Genomic DNA, 18,112 nt, shown 5'->3' with positions numbered 1-18,112 from the left:
TTAGACCACATGTTCTCACCACACATGACTGGTTTTAATCTTTCTGAAACATCAATCCTCATATCCCCATCAGGGTTTGCAACACACCTGATGCACCCCAGAAGCAGGGCATCCAATTTAGTCTTCTCCAAATGACTGTCGATTAGAATCTATCAAACTTGTTCTGCAAATCCATCTCTATTGTGCGTGATATATGGGAGTGAGGAGGGTGTTTCCTTCAAAACTACACTACTGCTGTGAACTAAAGCATTACTGTGGGTGCACCCTAGTCCAGTTTAGCGATTGTTCAATCTGATGAAGAGGATTTACTGGCTGTAGTATGACCCCACGCACCCATCAAATTCTGAGTAGCAGACCCCAGAGATGCTCTGGGAACTATGCAATCCAGCACAGACTGCGCTTTATCCCAAGTCTCACGAAACACGCCATAAAAATCCAAATACACATCATCAGTATTCAGGTCACTCTCTTACCATTCATAATCCAGTGTGCCAGCTTTTTTGGTAGTCTGTTCAAAAAAACCTTGGTATGTTACCTTGACTTGTATTGCTTTGTGCTCATTTGTGTTGAGTGTGTGATTTATTGCATATGTGCATGTAAAAGAATAGCCAACATCAAATAAAAGTCTGTGTCACCAGGCCCAAGCTGACCTCTTCTACTGTGTGGCACAGCCTGGATGCGGGCAGAGGGAAAATGGTCAATTATTTTACTCAAGACACAAGCAATGGGAACACGACTGTCAAGATCCTATCTTATGCTGCTAAAGTTTATGCCTTACGGTTCAACGTGGCAAGTGAGCTGAAGGGTATGGTACAAATTGCCTCTTCTGAGCAGAACATGAGGAAAATCCCACCATTCTGATCCCTCTGCTAGAGAGAGCAGCCTTCATTTTTTACCTCGACCTCCTTCATACCCAAACTAAAGGCAATTATACACTTAACTACCTCCTCTGGATGTTGTGAAAATTAGTTAATGTTCAAGGAGCACAACGCAGATGAAAAGTACTTAAGTAAGTGTTATTATCAGATAGCATTACGTTGCCCTCACTTAAATTGTTTTCCTCTTTTTATTTAAGTGCCTTCAATTTACTCCTGTTATTTCACTCCCTACGACTGAACTTTCTTCTGTGTGACTTCAAAAATATAAAAGCTAATTGAACTGCAAGATCTAGTGTTATTTAAAGATTATCTGCTGTGCCACATATTTAAACAGCAAGTATAGTTGAGTAATTTCATCCTGGAACCAATAATTTTTTTCAACTAAAAATTAGCTTAGTAGGTACTAATCAGCTTGCAAGGCAAATATAATGGGAGAAAATCAATTTAAACTCTCTGTTTGAAGCTTGTGCCAGGTCATTATACAGGAAGACTAATCTGCTAAATAATTAAGGCTCCATATTTGTGGAGTGAGATGAAAGAAACATTACAAGTGAATAATAATTCTGTGCTGCCATTCGCCTCTTTAATCTATAATTAGACTACGTACTTCAAATATAGATGTTAGTCTGACTAAGGTTTAATACAGAGCCAGTGGAATGGGCTTTCTGAAAAAGCACCTGATCTGTGCCTAGGAAACCAGAAACAGAGTCAGCCCCTTTGAATGTGATCTCTGGCTAAAAGTCAGCCTTGTGTCTGCTGACTGAGCACAAGGAAAGGATGTTACAAACAAGCAGCTTCAGTAACAAAGCACACGCAACCTTATTAAAAATAAATTACTGCAGTAACAGCTCCAAGCATTGCAGTACCTACTGAAAACTGGAGCATTTGCTGTAAAACACTGTTCATGTTTCATGGCCTGTGTAAGGATGTGCTGCTTGCCACTACAGTGTGTGTACTGCATTTCCCACTTTTCAAAGACATAAATATACAACCCTATTTTGGATCAAAACACTCCTCTTCCTACATACAGAGATGTTTTCAAATCTCATTGTCCAATATAAGGCATATTGTTTCATAGTTAGATACACAGAAATGATGGAACAACTTATCCTTGGTGCCATCTCAAAGCATATCAAGGATAAGAGAGTCACTAGGGGCAGTCAACATGACTTCACCAAGGGGAAGTCGTGCTTGACCAACCTCACAGCCTTTTATGAGGGCATAACCAGCTGGCTAGATGATGGCAAAGCGGTGGCTGTGGTCTATCTTGACTTCAGTGAGGCATTCGACACAGTCTCCCACAGCACCCTCGCTGCTAAATTGAGGAAGTGTGGACTGGACGATCGGGTGGTGAGGTGGACTGTGAACTGGCTGAAGGAGAGAAGCCAGAGAGTTGTGGTCAATGGGGCAGAGTCCAGTTGGAGGCCTGTATCCAGTGGAGTGCCTCAACGGTCAGTACTGGGACCAGTACTATTCAATATAGTCATCAATGACTTGGATGAGGGACTAGAGTGCACTGTCAGCAAGTTTGCTGATGACACCAAGCTGGGAGGAGTGGCTGACACTGGGAGGCTGTGCTGCCATCCAGCGAGACCTGGACAGGCTGGAGAGTTGGGCGGGGAGAAACGTAATGAAATAGAACAAGGGCAAATGTAGTCTTACATCTGGGCAGGAACAACCCCAGGTTCCAGTATAGGTTGGGGAATGACCTGTTAGAGAGCAGTGTAGGGGAAAGGGACCTGGGGGTCCTGGTGGACAGCAGGATGACCATGAGCCAGCACTGGGCCCTTGTGGCCAAGAAGGCCAATGGGACCTGGAGGGGATTAGAATGGGGGTGGTCAGTAGGTCAGAGAGGTTCTCCTGCTCCTCTGCTCTGCCCTGGTGAGACCACATCTGGAATATTGTGTCCAGTTCTGGGCCCCTCAGTTCCAGAAGGACAGGGAACTGCTGGAGAGAGTCCAGTGCAGAGTCATGAAGATGCTGAAGGGAGTGGAGCATCTCCCGTGTGAGGAAAGGCTGAGGGAGCTGGGGCTCTCGAGCTTGGAGGAGACTGAGGGGTGACCTCATTCATGGTTATAAATATGTAAAGGGTGAGTATCAGGAGGATGGAGCCAGGCTCTTCTCTGTGACAGCCAATGGTAAGACAAGGGGTAATGGGTTCAAACTGGAACACAAGAGGTTCCACTTAAATTTGAGAAGAAACTTCTTCTCAGTGAGGGTGACGGAACACTGGAACAGGCTGCCCAGGGGGGTTGTGGAGTCTCCTTCTCTGCAGACATTCCAACCCGCCTGGACACCTTCTGTGTAACCTCATCTGGGTGTTCCTGCTCCGGCGGGGGGATTGGGCTGGATGAGCTTTTGAGGTCCCTTCCAATCCCTGACATTCTGGGATTCTGTGAAATACATGGATAGAATTCAACACCCATGAAAAAATCAGGATATTATGTGTTAGCGAACGGACTCATCACATTTTTCTAAGGCAGATACTGAAGACATAGTGAGTTCACTTACTTTTCTTGGAGAAGAGTTTCTTTCTCCGTCCAACATGGCTCAGTTTGTATTCATTCTCTTCACAATTGCAGTCTTCGCTATTCCTGTTGTAATACTTGGGCAAAATACTGGAGGTGCCTTTGCTGTTGCCTGCAGCTGCCAAGTTCACCATTCCCTTGCACTTGTGTAGCTTGAGCTTTCCACTGGCATCTTCCACACACTGCCATTTCTGGAAGAAAAATTTGATCGTTAAGACTCTGTCCCAACTGTGCTTTGTCTAATGGCCAGCTCCAGTGATCTATCAGAGATTCCTGGTTGTAGTAAGCTGAGCTGAGGTTCATCTATCACCCACTACCAAAACAGAGGTTTTTCTGCAATCTTCCCACTGCAGACAAAACAGGAATTCTTCAGGACAGTCTTGCGTTTGTTCCTTGGGGGCAGAACAATGGAAAGTTCTTAACAAATTCAATACTACAGCTAAAAACATGGAGGTGAAAAGTGATGACTTTCAGAAGCATAACTGTGGCATAAACCAGGGACGTTCAAGCCTTCTCCACAGGTTTGAAAAGAATCCTTGCCCACTAGCAAGTCTGTTTGTGACGCTGGCAGGAATCTGTGCCACTATTATGCCAGAATGGCATCAAGCTCCATGCCTGCATATAATCTCAGCCCCATCCCACACACAGGAAAAAAATTTTGGAGGAGTCTCGTTCTCTTTCCTTGTTCAAATGCCTGACAATGGGATGATTTTAATCAAGTTGTGGATTCCTTTACTGTAAAGATCTGGTCTGAGCTGATTATCTAGACTTGCTACTTCCAGTGTATAATTCACTTCATCCTAAGGTGGTCATATAAAAGAGATAAGAAAAAGGATTGCCCTGCAGAAGTGCCTGTTTCTCTTCACTGACGTTTAAAAGGGTGTAATGACTGGATCAGCTATGGAAGGCTGTAGGCCGGCGTAGTTAGAGGTTATCTCCGTCTTGAGTGTTTCTCTTAATAGCTTTTCCCATTCAACACCCTTGGGCTTGACAAGCCGTGGTGAATTGCACGGGCTGCCTGTGAAGAGAGAATCGCCTCCCTCTTCCACTCAAACTAGAGAAAATCTCATCTCTGATCTCCAATTCCTTCTGCTGCTCGAAACCTGAAGTAAGTTGCTCATAGCTCTTTTGTGCTGCTGCCAGAGCTGTGCTGAGGGCAAAGGAGCTTGGCCACCTTCAACCTGGCACAGAAGTTCTACCCACTTCCCAGATACATCACAAAATTATTTCACCTACTCCTTTATTTACCAACACGCTACTAGCTACACAGCTAGGCTTTGAGATACATAAAAATCCCTCACGGTAGCAGTTGCTACTGCTTTAAATAGAGACTTTGGGAAACACTTCAGCTTTTTGCTGAGTCTTGAGAGGCGTTCCTCTTTTTCCTTATTACGAAATTCAAAGTCTGTGCCTCCAGGACTCACTGGAATATTGAGAATTTTCCAAATAAAAGAACAGAAGGAAAAACTGCAACAGCTTCCAAGTGAGATGATATTTTACAGCAGCCTGCAGCTCTACGAGGGAGATTCAGCCACTCCAGTTCCCACAGGGAGGCGCCCGGGCTGGAACAACAGAGCCAACATATTCCATTGAAATTCACTCCATTGTTTGCATGACAGAACAGTAAGACAACAGTATCACTGTGCTTCTATAATACAGAATTTAACAGGAGTCTGAAGTGAACTGGCCAGTTGCAGTGGATTTATCTATGTCCACAGGAGATCCTCTCATTTAAAATGATCAGAGTTTTATGATGTGTCCACTTATTTCCTCAGACAATTGGATGACAGGTCTCCTGAGCTATAATTACTTCTTAGGTGCTGATACTGTGTCCAGTCTCCTGTACAATCCAGGTCTTGCCCTGTGCAGACAAACCTGGATTAACTTCCAGCACAAGGAATCACAGGAAATCAATGAGAGATACTGACAATAAGACATTGGAATCAGATATTTTTGCATGATTGTCTTCGTCTGCAAAGCAGGACGCATTTACCTAGACATGGTGTAGAACAAAAACAACTTGAGGAATATATTTCTGAGTCTTTTTTTAATAAATGCTTAATGGCTACACACAGACTGAGCTTTAAAGTAAAAGTTATTTTACTAGAATAAGCAATGATTTCTTTCACAATGAAAAAAGGACGTAAAAACGTTTGTTGCTGTTTCCCATTTCAATACACCTGAATCTTATTTTTGAAAATATATGAACAAACTTCATCTTCTGCTCAGTAGAGCTCTATGCTGTAGGTGCCTGATACATGAAAAATGAAGATTCAACAGAAGAAGAGTTAAATGTCATGATGAGAACTACTGTAAATAAGTGCTCTGATGTGTGGCCCAAAAATATTTTCCCTCTGTTTCTTTCATCTCCTGTCAAGAAAGTGATGCTCATTTTTCCCCTCCAGGTGAACTGGAAAAAATCCTTTAATTTTTGGTGCAGTTTAAAACTTTCCAAGGCAGCTACAGTGAAAACATCTTACAGGCTTTGCTGGAAGGGCACGTTGTATGCATTAACAGGCCCAGCGCTGAACAACTGCAGTGCAGAGCTATGTAAATGACTTTAGAAGCAAATGTTGAACACATGTGGAAAAAAATCCCCAAGCTTTTTACTTTTTTTCCGCAAAACAGACATAGGCATGTGTGTGGATGTGTCTGGGACTCAACAACTTACCCTTGGTCTGCTTGTAAGCACAAATACAAATTCTCTAGGTCAATACCACAGCTATATCAGTTGCAGCCATTTCCACGGGACACTTTCAAACTTAGTGAAAAAGGGCAGCAATTGCAAGGGAACTGTGGAAAAACCCTGCTTGACAGTCAAGAAGCTTTAAACATTGTGAATTCTGGCATTTTAAACTGGTTTCTAATGCACAGCATACCATCATGCAGAAACCTGTGTCAACCCCTGGAAGCAACTAAAATATTTTATAAGAGGTAATCACCATCCAGCAGCAAAAAACATAATTGCATATAAATAGTGGCCTAACTCAACCAGTCAAGAAAACAAAGTGCCCTTAGTTCACCACTTGCCCCTAACTTTTCAGGTCTTTTCTTCATTACACCAAAAGATGTGCTCCTAATTCAAGTTCTATAGCTCGTAGTATCTCACAAGAGGTAAGGAAAGGCAGTTTAACACAAACTAAACGTCACTGGAAAACCCAGACTCCCCCCAATCTTCATCCCAACTCATATCAAAACTCCAAAGGAAGAACCTGTCTTTCCTCCTGTAAAGCCTTGCACAACAGCTACTCAAGACATCAAATAAATGGCTTTTACAATATGTCCTGAAGTCCATCAAGCTCACATTGTGCAAAACTTTCCAGACACCTCATTTAATCGTTAAAGCTGTTGCAGCTGGAGATTTCCCTCCATCTTCAGGCAGGCCAAGGGAGCTTGTGCTTTCTGCCACCTCCTGTGCTGGGCTTGTTCCAACACTCGTCCTCCATCCCCTGCCCCACCTCCCACCGCACAACACATGCTGCTCAGCTATTTGTGTGCAAAGCAGAAGAGTCTGGCCTTTAGTTTAATGGAGAAATCAGTGCTCCTGAACAGAAGTCTTGTTCAAAGGTACACTGCAAAGGCAAAAGAAAGACAGTTTGTAGCATATATTCTCCCCTCCAGACCAAACTACCTGCTCTATGTATGGACAAGAGTAAATTCGGACTTCAGTACCAGTGAAACAGGAATCTTAGCAGCAGCAGCTGTAGACTGAAGAGATGCCCAGCTTCCCTCCAGTAACACTATTCGCCTTGAACATGCAAATGGCTCTTTAGCAGAAAAAGACATGTTGTATTTTTCTGTGTCAAAAGCCCATTATTTCCTTCACAGCCCCCATCACCATGAAGTGTTTCTTGCATTATTGCCCATCAATGTCTTCTTGCCGCGACAGCAATCACAGATGTTAATTCAAAGTCATTACTTGAGGCCCCAATCAGAAATAAACAGCCATGACCTTCCCTGTTGGATTTTCTCCCTGCAGTTCACTCATTTCCCTCAGTGAATCTCTCTCAATTGACACTGTTTTCTTTGGGGGAAAGGGGCTGATCACGCAAGCCTTGCTAAGAAAAGATTCCGTACAGAAACATACAGCTTTCAGAGCTGAGCCTTAAATCATCACGCCGTGTCTCATCAGCTCCTCTTTTTGTTAAGCAAAAGAGATTCCATTCCCTTTTACAGAGAAGTGAAAAGCGAAACTCTCTGATCAGTTAGCTGCCAGCAAGGCTCCCTCCCTAACAGTTTCAGGAACACAGGCTCTAGCAATCAAAGTTTCTGTAGGATAATAAAGCCCTCTGTCCCTGCCAGCGGCCTGACAAAAACACTTCAGCAATACCCGTTTTCTTTAGTTTATGCGGGTGCTTTCTGAACCCCCACCCTGCTGCCACATTGGGTGGTGAGCTAGAGAAACTGCTTTAAGGCCTACAAATATTCCAGCTTCCAGTCTAAATTTATTTATGGGTAGCCAGGATACATTTTTTCTTCTGTGAAACAGTGCAGTTACAGTATAGTTACAAAGAAACAGTTGAAGTTACAGCTTGGTCAGCTCTTCTCCTTTGCTTTGCTCCTTGTGTTATTTTTTTATTGGGCAGATAATGAGGACAAAACAGCAAAACCCGGGAGAGACGCAAGCCCTTCCTACAAGAGGCACTTCCGTTGCTTTTGCTGGCAGCTTGTCCTGCTGCTCACATGTTACAGGCTTCAGCAAACAGTCAACCTCAGCTTCCCATCGTTTGTCTCGCACACATCCTACTCTGTTCTTGTTGACTGGAAATAATTGGCTGACGTCTTCTGTACAGTATCTCTTAGATTCACGCAGACACATTCCTCAGCTATTTTCTGACCGAATATGCCCAGTTCCCTAGCTCTTCCCAACAGGAATTATTTTCTTAATCTTTTAACATTTTTTCCCCTTGGTACCTTCTTCCAATTTATCCATTGACAAAGGATGAGTCTGGTTTCCTCTGTTTCATGTCATCAGTATATAAACAGCAATACCTGGTCTTCATTCCAACTGGACATTATTTCATGACCCTGGCTCACAATGTTTGAAGATTCAGACCTCTGAGCTCTCAGCTCAATTTCAGTTGTCACACACTACATATCACTCAAATCTTAAAATTATAAGATAGATGAACGATTTATTGACAGACAACTTGGAGGCCTTTTTAAACGCCCCAAACTGTAGCTGAAGTGATGCAGATGGGACAATCAACTAGCACACAAATGAAAAATGAAGTATTCAGCTAAATTTAAGATCACAATTAATTCATTTATTATTAATATAATAATTGGATTGTGGTATCAAATGGTCCCAGCTGCTGTGTTAGGCACTGCAGAAGCTAAGGAGTGAGTGCAGCCTAAGCAAAAATTACATTAGTAGCGGAGGAAAAAAACCAGCAGCACCAAAAGGGGAATTGATTTGTCTGAGGTCCCACATCGAGTTTGTAACAGTTCTGACTCTGAAGCCAGTCTCCTGACCTCCTGCTCAGCGTCTTTTGAACTAAACTACACTGCTACTCATGCTAGGATATTGGACAAAAATTGGCATTTTTATTTCTTTTTGTGTTGATATTGATTTTGGCAAGCTACTTGCAACATCCACTACTGGAGGTTTAAAAGGACAAGGAGTTTAAAACTCACTTAACAAGAGATGCAGATTCCTTGGTTGGGTGAAGCAACAACAAGCAGAAAAACACATAAGTAAAATAGCCTCTGGAAATCATTACAGGCTATTTCTGGCTAAAGGAGGAAAATAGTTTGGTTAATTGCAATTCCTGATAAGGAATACAAAACAGCCCTTAATAAATCATCACTATTTTAATTTTCATGGTTTGTTGCCTCTTAATGTTATCAGTTTGAGGGCTGATAAAATTTTTAATGTATGAAGTTATCAACAAGTAATTTCTTGCTGCAATCACAGATTAAGAACCGGATTCTGAAAGTTGCTGAGCACATGCAACTCGCAATGGAATTCAGGAACTCGAAGGATCCGCCTAATGAGCTATTAAAATTATCTGGATTCTAGCTGGCTTGATATGCTTCACTTATCAACAGAGCCTAAATTCTTTAGTAACCTCATGATATCTCTGCTGGGTACAAAAGAACTAGACAACCACAAAAGATACACAGATCAAAAATTTTCTTCTCAGTTTTTAAAGAAATTCCTTATAAAACCTGACTTAGTTTCCTAGGTCTGGCTAACATTAGGTTCAAGCTATAGTGCCCTCAGGAAAAGGAGAAAACGTAAGTAATTTTTTCTGCTGCTCCACCCTTGGCACTAGGCAATGGCTAATTATGATTATGGTGGCAGAAATATGATCTAGAGGTACCACTTAGGAACTGCTGCAGGAAAGCACACCCTGACCAGAATAATTTTCATCACTGCTAGGCCATGCTAGGTCAGAGAAGTGGGGGACTAATCGAGGGAGTGACTTTGACTTATGATTTCTTCATGCCAGTTAAAAAAGAGAACAGCCCTTCATGACCCTGGTGCAGCACAAAGCAATCAGGGGGAAGACTTTTTCATGCCTTTCATTTGCAGAATGTCTGAAGGAAACAAAGTGCAATTTTTTGCATTTTGAATGTTCTCCTTGTGAAAAAACTATCATATAAAATTATATTTTTAGGGCTTTTTAAAAGCAAATTCTACTTTTATCAGATTTGCAGATAGACAGACCTTTGAAAATAAAAAAGGATTTGAAAACGAAATAATGTGAATTCAAACAACTATTTTTTTCTTCACAAATTAGCAATATTTTTGTACTCTGACAGGTCCCGCTAAAGACGGCTTTTTTAACATGTACAGCATAGATTCCCTATAACAATCAGCAGTGCTGCAGGTATCACATGTGGAGCTGCTAGCAATACTCTACAGAGCACTGCTGATATCATAATTGTCTTCCACAAAAGCACATTAATGCAGTCGCCAGATGAAAGTGGGTCAGCTTCCACTTACGAGCCAGCTTAGAACTGAAAGGACGAACTACACGGAAGAGAAAAAAATTGTGTGGAAGCCATTAGGTACCAGGATAAATGTTTTCTATTTCATGTGGGAAGAAAGAGCTCATCTCTTTTAAATCCTTGAATATAAATGCTGAGCTGCTTTTTCATCTGAGCCTCCAGTCACCCTTTGTTGGATGCAAATAAGTAACACAGACCAAACCCTACTAACTGAAAAAGAAAACATGGCAACACACAGATTCCCATTGCACTCAGAAGAATTTACATATATTAGCGTTGCCAAAAAAATCCCACATAATGGACTCTGAAACAAGGTTTTAAACAGCGTGAATAGCCTCATCTCCATGATCCTGGTGCTCTCTTATCAAAACAATTATAGGTCAAGGAGGGCGACACAGATTTGCAAAGGAAGAGCATTTTGTGGTGATAGAACTGTATTCACAAACTTGCATGATCACAAAGCAGAATTTCCAGTTCTTCATCTCACATTCTAAGCTTTCTTTATCTCTCCTTTCTCTGAGCTCTGTCCTTGTCTCTTCTCATCCACTCCCCTTTTGAGCCTTTGTCCTGCATTTGTGCTTCTCATCCCCTGCTCCCACTTCAGATTCCCTGGCACTGCTCAGACTTGTCTGTGAATGGATTGGCAGGTCCCTAACACTTGTTTAAGTCCAAAGAAAGAGTCCCAATGACTTTAGCAAGCTTTCACCTAATTCTGACCCAGACGTCTCTTCATCTTTGCATCAGGATGTGAAAATTCACCTTTTGCACTGAACACTCCAGATACTCTCAAATGTACAATAAGGTGTCCTGCAGGATCAGGAGATGTTTCCTAAATCCCCACTGTATCCGTATACCATAAACTCCCCCAAGGCAGCGGTATGTTTTTCATTTGGGCTCATTCTACTTACTATGCAGAGCTGTGAACAGCACCGGCAAACAGACAACACCCATTTGTCATTTGAGAAGTTAGTCTTGCTTCACTCTGAAAAGACTTTTGGGTGCACCCATATTTGGACACAATTTATCCTCAAATAAGCACATTCATCTCCCACTATTCCTGCTGTCTAGACAGACTACTAGGATGTATGCTCTAAAGCAGGGGCTAGATGGATTGAGACTCCCTTGAGAGCCCTTCCCAGACTCTAATTGACTTGATTGTTAGGCAATTTTTCCTGATGTCCAACTTAAATTTCTTTTTTGCTCAATTTCATCCTATCACTTCCAATTACGTCTGACTGAACTGCTCAAAACAATTCTTCTCCTCTCTGTCTCCTGACAATGAGGATGCAGCACGCGCATCTCATATTAGCACACCTTCACTTTGCAATCTATTAACAATTCTGAGTACAGAGCTGACATTTTATGCCCACTTCTTATAGATGTCGAAGATATTTTATTATCTATGGAAGAAAACATAAGCCTGTGGACGTGTGTGGGCAATACAGGGCTTTCCCCCTTTCTTCCATAACTGAGACGTGGTAATTAGAGTAAGAAAGCCTGAATGTAGCTAAGAGTTTATGCAAAGAGACAGCTTCAGTGACAACATGGACTTGGAAAGTCTCTCTTCCCTTCTGTTCTTATGGTAATGTTCAAAATAATTAGAAAGACGAAGACAAAAGGAAGAAGTTGAAACATTTCTCAAAGGGAAAATACTGATGGAAAAAGAAAAGCTGTATTTCCCCAAACCACTTACTGGATGATATTGTAGCAGAAACAATGACTTTTCCTCCAGTTTCTCAAAGAACATTGCAAATTCAAATAACAATGGCTTGCTCCACCCCATCTAAAATTTCAGCTTAAGACATTTGATGACAATAAGCTGCTGCACAAAATGCTTCTTTAAGTTCAGTACTTTTAAGAAGAACAGGACGTTATAATCTCTCTGTATACTAAATCTGACAAAGAAGCCACAGGAGGAAAAGAGCATCTGGAAAATGTTTATACATATAAATTGGATTCAAACACCTAAGGAACAAAGGACTCATTTCACAGGTGCAGGGAACTACATGACTGGTAGAGCCAGAAGCAGGGAGTCTGGCCTCTGACAGCAGAAAATGAACCACTGGAGCCTAAGTAGCCCATTACCGACCTATCGCCGCGGTAAGCCATTGAGATCACGTCGGCAAGAACAGTTATATTCCACAGACGGACTTATTCCGACAGCCCTCTGAGCTGCCAGGATATGAGGTAATGCCAGTCTAACACCTGACACATTAGCAGTGGATCCATCTACCTTCAGCCCTTTGTCCACATGTCCATGGGTAGAATGTGTTACAGCCCTTGGAAGGGGGTGCTCTGACTGGTACCTGCATGAGAAAGCCATGGCACAGAGTCAATTTTGCCATGTTTCCAGAGGGTGAGAACTCCCCCAAGAGGGCAGAAATCTCCCCAAGAGTGGAGCTGCTGGAGACGGCTTTGCTGTGCCTTGGCACTGCTCCAGTAAATTTGCAAAACCACCTCCTGTGCAGAGACCATGTATTGATACTACTCAACTTTTTTTCCTGTACTACTTCTACATAACTTGGATCAAAAGTGAACATAGTTTCACACCTGCCCAGAACAGTTATGTAACAACAAGAAAAATTACACACAATCAACGAGCTTTGTGCCCATATACACACAGGCTGCCTGCAGTCATAATTGCATGTGTGTGTTCACAGTATATTTTGTTAAAGAAGGGATATATTGAGTTCACAAAATGTTACCCATTGTTGTAAGTAATTCCAAATAATAACAACAAAATGAGTTAAATTTAGATTTCAAAGCAAAGGGAGCTATATGTATTCAGAGGAGGCCAATCTGTTAGCTTTGTTGTAGCTTCTCATTATTAATGAATCCCAACCATATTCTATTTGGGGAATAAAATGTTAAAACAGCCTAGGCAGTTCTCTTAACAGTAGTCAGGAATCAATACAGAGGCACTTGAATCAGCAACTTCCTGACTGACAGTCAATCTCATAAATGCTGTAATACAGTTTTGAGCAAAGGCCGCAGAACGAGCCATTTGATTTATGAGCTGGCACTGATGGCAAGGTGAAGGACATTGTCACCGTTAAAGCGCTAAGCTTAGCCCAGCCACAACCGCTTGCTTTCAGTCAGGGCTACAATGTCCTACCTGCCCAAGCTGTTCACAAGCTGTTTGGTACTCAGCTCGCTGACAAAGGTCTTTCACACGCTGGTATTTGGGTAGAAAGTTTTCTTCTTGGGCATCTACCTTCTCGTTCTCCCTCTTATGCAGCAGTTTACTGGAAAACAAGAAAAAAATTGCATTAATATTAATGCCAAGATATACATACAGTTTGCTGAAAAGGCTCAGAGGAGGAGGTTATCTGCCAAGTCCACAGCATCACTGTGGCCAAAACTTAATAGTCCAGTAGAAACTAGCACTTATCATCACCTCCGATAACACACAGTTATTCGTATCATGCCCTCAGGGAGCGTCCAAAAACGTAAGAAACCAGGACAGTGTGTTTCATGTCAGACTGGCAGGCAGTAACACCAGTCGATACAGAGATCATATCCTCCTCGCTCTACAGGGGTGCACTTTGCAAACCTTTCAGGCCCTGTGTTACGTATCAGGGCAGAGTCACAGAGGGAACGGCCAGCAGACGAACACCCAGAGAGGAAGGGTTAGTTGTACTCCCACGGTACAAGCAGGAGGGTCGGGGGGCAGCAGCTGAAAGAAAAATGGGATTTCCTTTCCATCTCTCAATCCAAGTGAACTGCCCTTCCCCCAGCCCAGCAGCACGCCTCCGCGGGCTGCAGGCAAAGGCCACGCGATCACTGCGCTAGGCCAACGGCAGCGCTGGCCCTGCTGGCACAGCTAAACGGCTCCGGCTCCGTGCTGCAGTGCTGCTGCGGCTCTAGCTCTTCGGTACACTTCTATTCAAAAAGACTGGGCTTTGCGATTAATACTTTCCTTACCCTCTTTCCACTAGGAATGAGTCTCTCCACACCTTCATCTTTTTCTTTAAATGGAACCTAGGAGGAAATGAGGACAGGAAGAAGCAATTCCCACAAAACCAGTAATCAAGTCATGCCCCAGTTTTCTCTCCCACCCCCAATTCAGATGAGAAGCATGACACATAACTGCACAAGGGGACATCCAGCTTTACGAAGCAGACATTGCCTCTCCAGTGCAAATCACAAACACACACAGGATAGATTTGTTCTCACAGGGACAAAATCCACACCACACTCACACAGTACCACTGTTTCAATACAAGCATGTTTAAGGCACCGGTGATTAACTGGATTGTCCTTCATCACAAAGGATCACAAATTAAATCAGGATTTTCTGACTCCCCTTAGGGCTCTTAATGTGCACACTGCCCTCCAAGTATCCTATTCTAAAGCAGCTGCTCCTTTGCCCCTCTCCCTCCACCCAGCTACTTGTAAAACAAATCTCCTTCTTTTACGGCTGACTTTTTCCAGCAAGCACCCAGTCTAATTCTTTTCCTCAGTCTTTTTCCAATGAATGTATTGATGGAAGGTCTCAAATAATAACTGTGCAATTCTGAGACCTAGTCTGTCTTTATATTATAGTGTGATACACAACTGACCCTTTTAACTCAATTATTCTACAATTTATTCAATATGAAATGCTTTGCTACAAACGATGCCACAGAGACTTTTAAAATCTATAACTCATATAGCTAAAGACCTTCACATGTAGCCCTCTCACTGTTACACAGATTACATTTAGTATATCCAGATGCCCTATATGCCATACAGCTAGTATATGAATCTGACAAAATGAAAAGAAATAACTGGTCAGCCACATATTGCCAAATGAGTCTTTAGATTTTCCATTGAATGACGTGCTCATATAGACGGTAATTTTATTATATTTTCTTTTAAATTTGCTGCATGTTGCTGAATACTTGCACAGTCTCCTGTACAAACACACGCATGTTTATATGCACATTTCTATTTCTTACCTATTCACTGGTCTCTCTGAATCCAGAAGCTTTAGAATGGATTTACCATCCATATCAGATGGAATATCCAACCCAGCAATATCTAGAATTGTAGGCGCGAGATCAATATTCAACACAATGTGAGGATTCCTGAAAAAATATATATGAGAACCTGCTTTAAAGTCTACGTAATGATACCGGGCAACTCCAGCTCTTCCACGGAGACCAGGGATCTGAAAAGGCTTATTTTGTGACACCTGCAAAGAAGAAAAGATCCAATTCTTTTACATGAAGGAAATTAAAATGTAAAATACAGGTGAGTTGCATAACCTCAAGAAGGACTAATGTGAAGATTTACAATTTTAGCACAGAGCATTTTTGAGAAAGCAAAGTAGCTCATAAGGCAAAGTCGGTTAATTTTTGCAAAAGAGGGTTCCAAAGTCTTTCAAACATGAGAAAGCATTGGAAAAACTCCTCAGGTGTCTTAGAGCATCGAAGTGGCTGCCAAATATGCTGATGACTTTATTAAAAAGTAGATTTGGCAGGTAGCACATGCTTTATCTGTTTCAAAATACGGTACAGAAATAAGTATCTCAGCTTACATCACTGCAAGCATGTTCTGAAGAGAAATACATTGACAGCACACACCCTGCAAACACTTAGAAAGAGCCACGCCATGTCACGTCGCAGGGGATGGCACATGCTCCTCAGCCACCACAGTTACCAGGACAATATGTGAACTCTGTCCGACTTCAACTCCCCACTAGTAGAGAAAGCTCCTATCCTCAAATCCCTTGAGTTGCCACAGCTAAATATGAGTTCACAGATCAGAGCATCTAGTTGCACGGCCCAGCATTTAGTAGCAAATGCCCAAATTTCTAATAATGTGACTTGGTTTTGCTATAGGTCTGAAGTGTTTCCAGTTTATGTTGGACCTTACGAATTTATTTCAAGTATGTCTATGACAGTGTTGTTTAATAACTCACAATATTACATATACACATATGGTTTACCCGCTGTGTACTGTCTTTGTGTGTCTTAAAAAAATCAAGGAAGGCACTCAATTTCTTAGAAGCAGGAAAAAAAGAAAGTGAGCATACTGCTATGCAGACAGTCTTGTACAGCACTGAACATAAAGAATCACTGTGTTATGATTTGCAGGCACAAAGGAAAGATGGGCCAGATGGGCTGCTATACATGTCAGTGCAGAACTCTAGCTCAAAATACAGGACAGAAAAAAGCCGCTATATTCACACTAATTAATGAGACACCATTTAGAAATTACTACATTTTTGAGAGAGCGAGCAAACAGGCAATGACAAGAGCGTAGATGATGAATTAAATTGACGCACCTAATTTGATTTTAATTACTAATAATTGTGGTGTAGCATATTTGGTAATAGAAATGAGAGCTTAGTAATGACTTTCTACAGTGACTGCTATTAAATCTTCGTTGGTATCAAAAGGGAGTCATGACAATTACTCTGCAGGAAAAACATAAGGTTCATACAAAACATGGATGATTGAAGTTCTACCATTTAAAGAAAATCAGGCTGTAAGGGAAGATCACTTTATTTGATATATTCCCCAAGGTATTTTATCCTGTTCTTCCTATTTGTTGTATTGTGATGGGCTCTGCTTTGTTAGACTGTGTTAGGCTGACTCCTCTGAATTTAATAGAAATATATTTTCATATTCAGAAGCCACTTAAAAATAAAATCCAGTGGGAAGGTCTCACAGCTTTTGTGTATGTCTGGGTGTAAACACCCTTGAACAAGAGCAGACATGGTGGCTGGTGTTTAGCACTGCACGTTGCAGAAAAACTAGCTCGGTCTGCTTGGGCCACGTTAGCATTGCCTCTCCAGCAAGAGCAAACACAGCAGCTGAAGGGAAAGACGGCGTGTTCTTGGAAGGCTAATCCAGCTCGCTCGAAATTCTGCGCTGCTGTGGACAAAACCTCTTTAACTACTGAGGTAATGTGTTCAATTCCACCTGAGGAATCCCTTCCCTGCTCTTCAGAGAAATAATACTGTTTATTTCGCACGCATAACTGCTGTAAATAAATGAGACACACAGTGCAATATCTACAGAATTTAACATTTTGGTGCCTACTGATAATGTGAATCAGTGAATTCAACCAGCAAATGGCATGAGGTTTTTTCATACCTATTTGCCACCATATTACACACTACATCTCTTCCTCCGTGATAAAGAAAAAAAATCGTGTGGAAGACTTGGTGTGTGTTAATTATGCTAAAACATGCACACTGATATAAATAAAAGGCAGCAAATTATGGCACTCTGTCCAAAATCATTACTTAAGTGCAAATATTTGCTATTGAAATAATTGCTTAGAAAGTGTATTTATATAATTTCTTAGCTGATCAAAGCTACCATTTTAATTAACAGTCAGATTCTGCATGCTTGCGTGCATCCAGCAAACAGCCCTAACTATGTAATTTCAAAGGATGAACCAAAAAGAATCTTTTGTGGATGATAATATATGAACTATTATGTACGTTCTTCTTCATAAACTGAAACAAGTGACTCCACTAAGTGATTTAATGTCCAGCGATAATTAGGTACTGTGGCAGTGAACATTATATATTTTTTACTTTGAAAACGTCACAGTTATGTGTATTATTTGCACCCCCCCAAAGGAGGCAAATAAGCTTTTCCTATGTTGGACATATTTCAAAGTGGCTTTTTCAACTACATCCACAGAAGTGTTGTGGCTTGTGCAGCACACCTACACAAGCAAAAAGGCAACGCCACAAAACCTTGACTGTGTTATACCAGCATGTGCCATCAGTTCCGCTGTCGGAGCAGA

General features: G+C 41.8%; 1 protein-coding gene across 4 annotated transcripts in view; it reads right to left on the bottom strand.

Moving 5' to 3' along the window:
* SULF2 (sulfatase 2) overlaps positions 1 to 18,112 on the bottom strand; it is a 137,462-nt gene that overhangs the window by 15,316 nt on the left and 104,034 nt on the right. For all 4 annotated transcript variants that reach the window (XM_065645799.1, XM_065645801.1, XM_065645800.1 and 1 more), the window contains 4 exons: positions 15,304 to 15,432; positions 14,288 to 14,344; positions 13,479 to 13,608; positions 3,390 to 3,597 (listed from right to left, as the gene is read on the bottom strand). In XM_065645799.1, the coding sequence (XP_065501871.1) occupies positions 3,390 to 3,597; positions 13,479 to 13,608; positions 14,288 to 14,344; positions 15,304 to 15,432 (524 nt within the window). The remainder of the gene's footprint in view (positions 1 to 3,389; positions 3,598 to 13,478; positions 13,609 to 14,287; positions 14,345 to 15,303; positions 15,433 to 18,112) is intronic.

The sequence above is a fragment of the Caloenas nicobarica genome, chromosome 15 (assembly GCF_036013445.1).
Source record: "Caloenas nicobarica isolate bCalNic1 chromosome 15, bCalNic1.hap1, whole genome shotgun sequence".
NCBI lineage: Eukaryota > Metazoa > Chordata > Aves > Columbiformes > Columbidae > Caloenas > Caloenas nicobarica.
The sequence above is the reverse complement of the archived record's forward strand: the minus strand, read 5'-3'. Positions and strand labels throughout refer to the sequence as shown.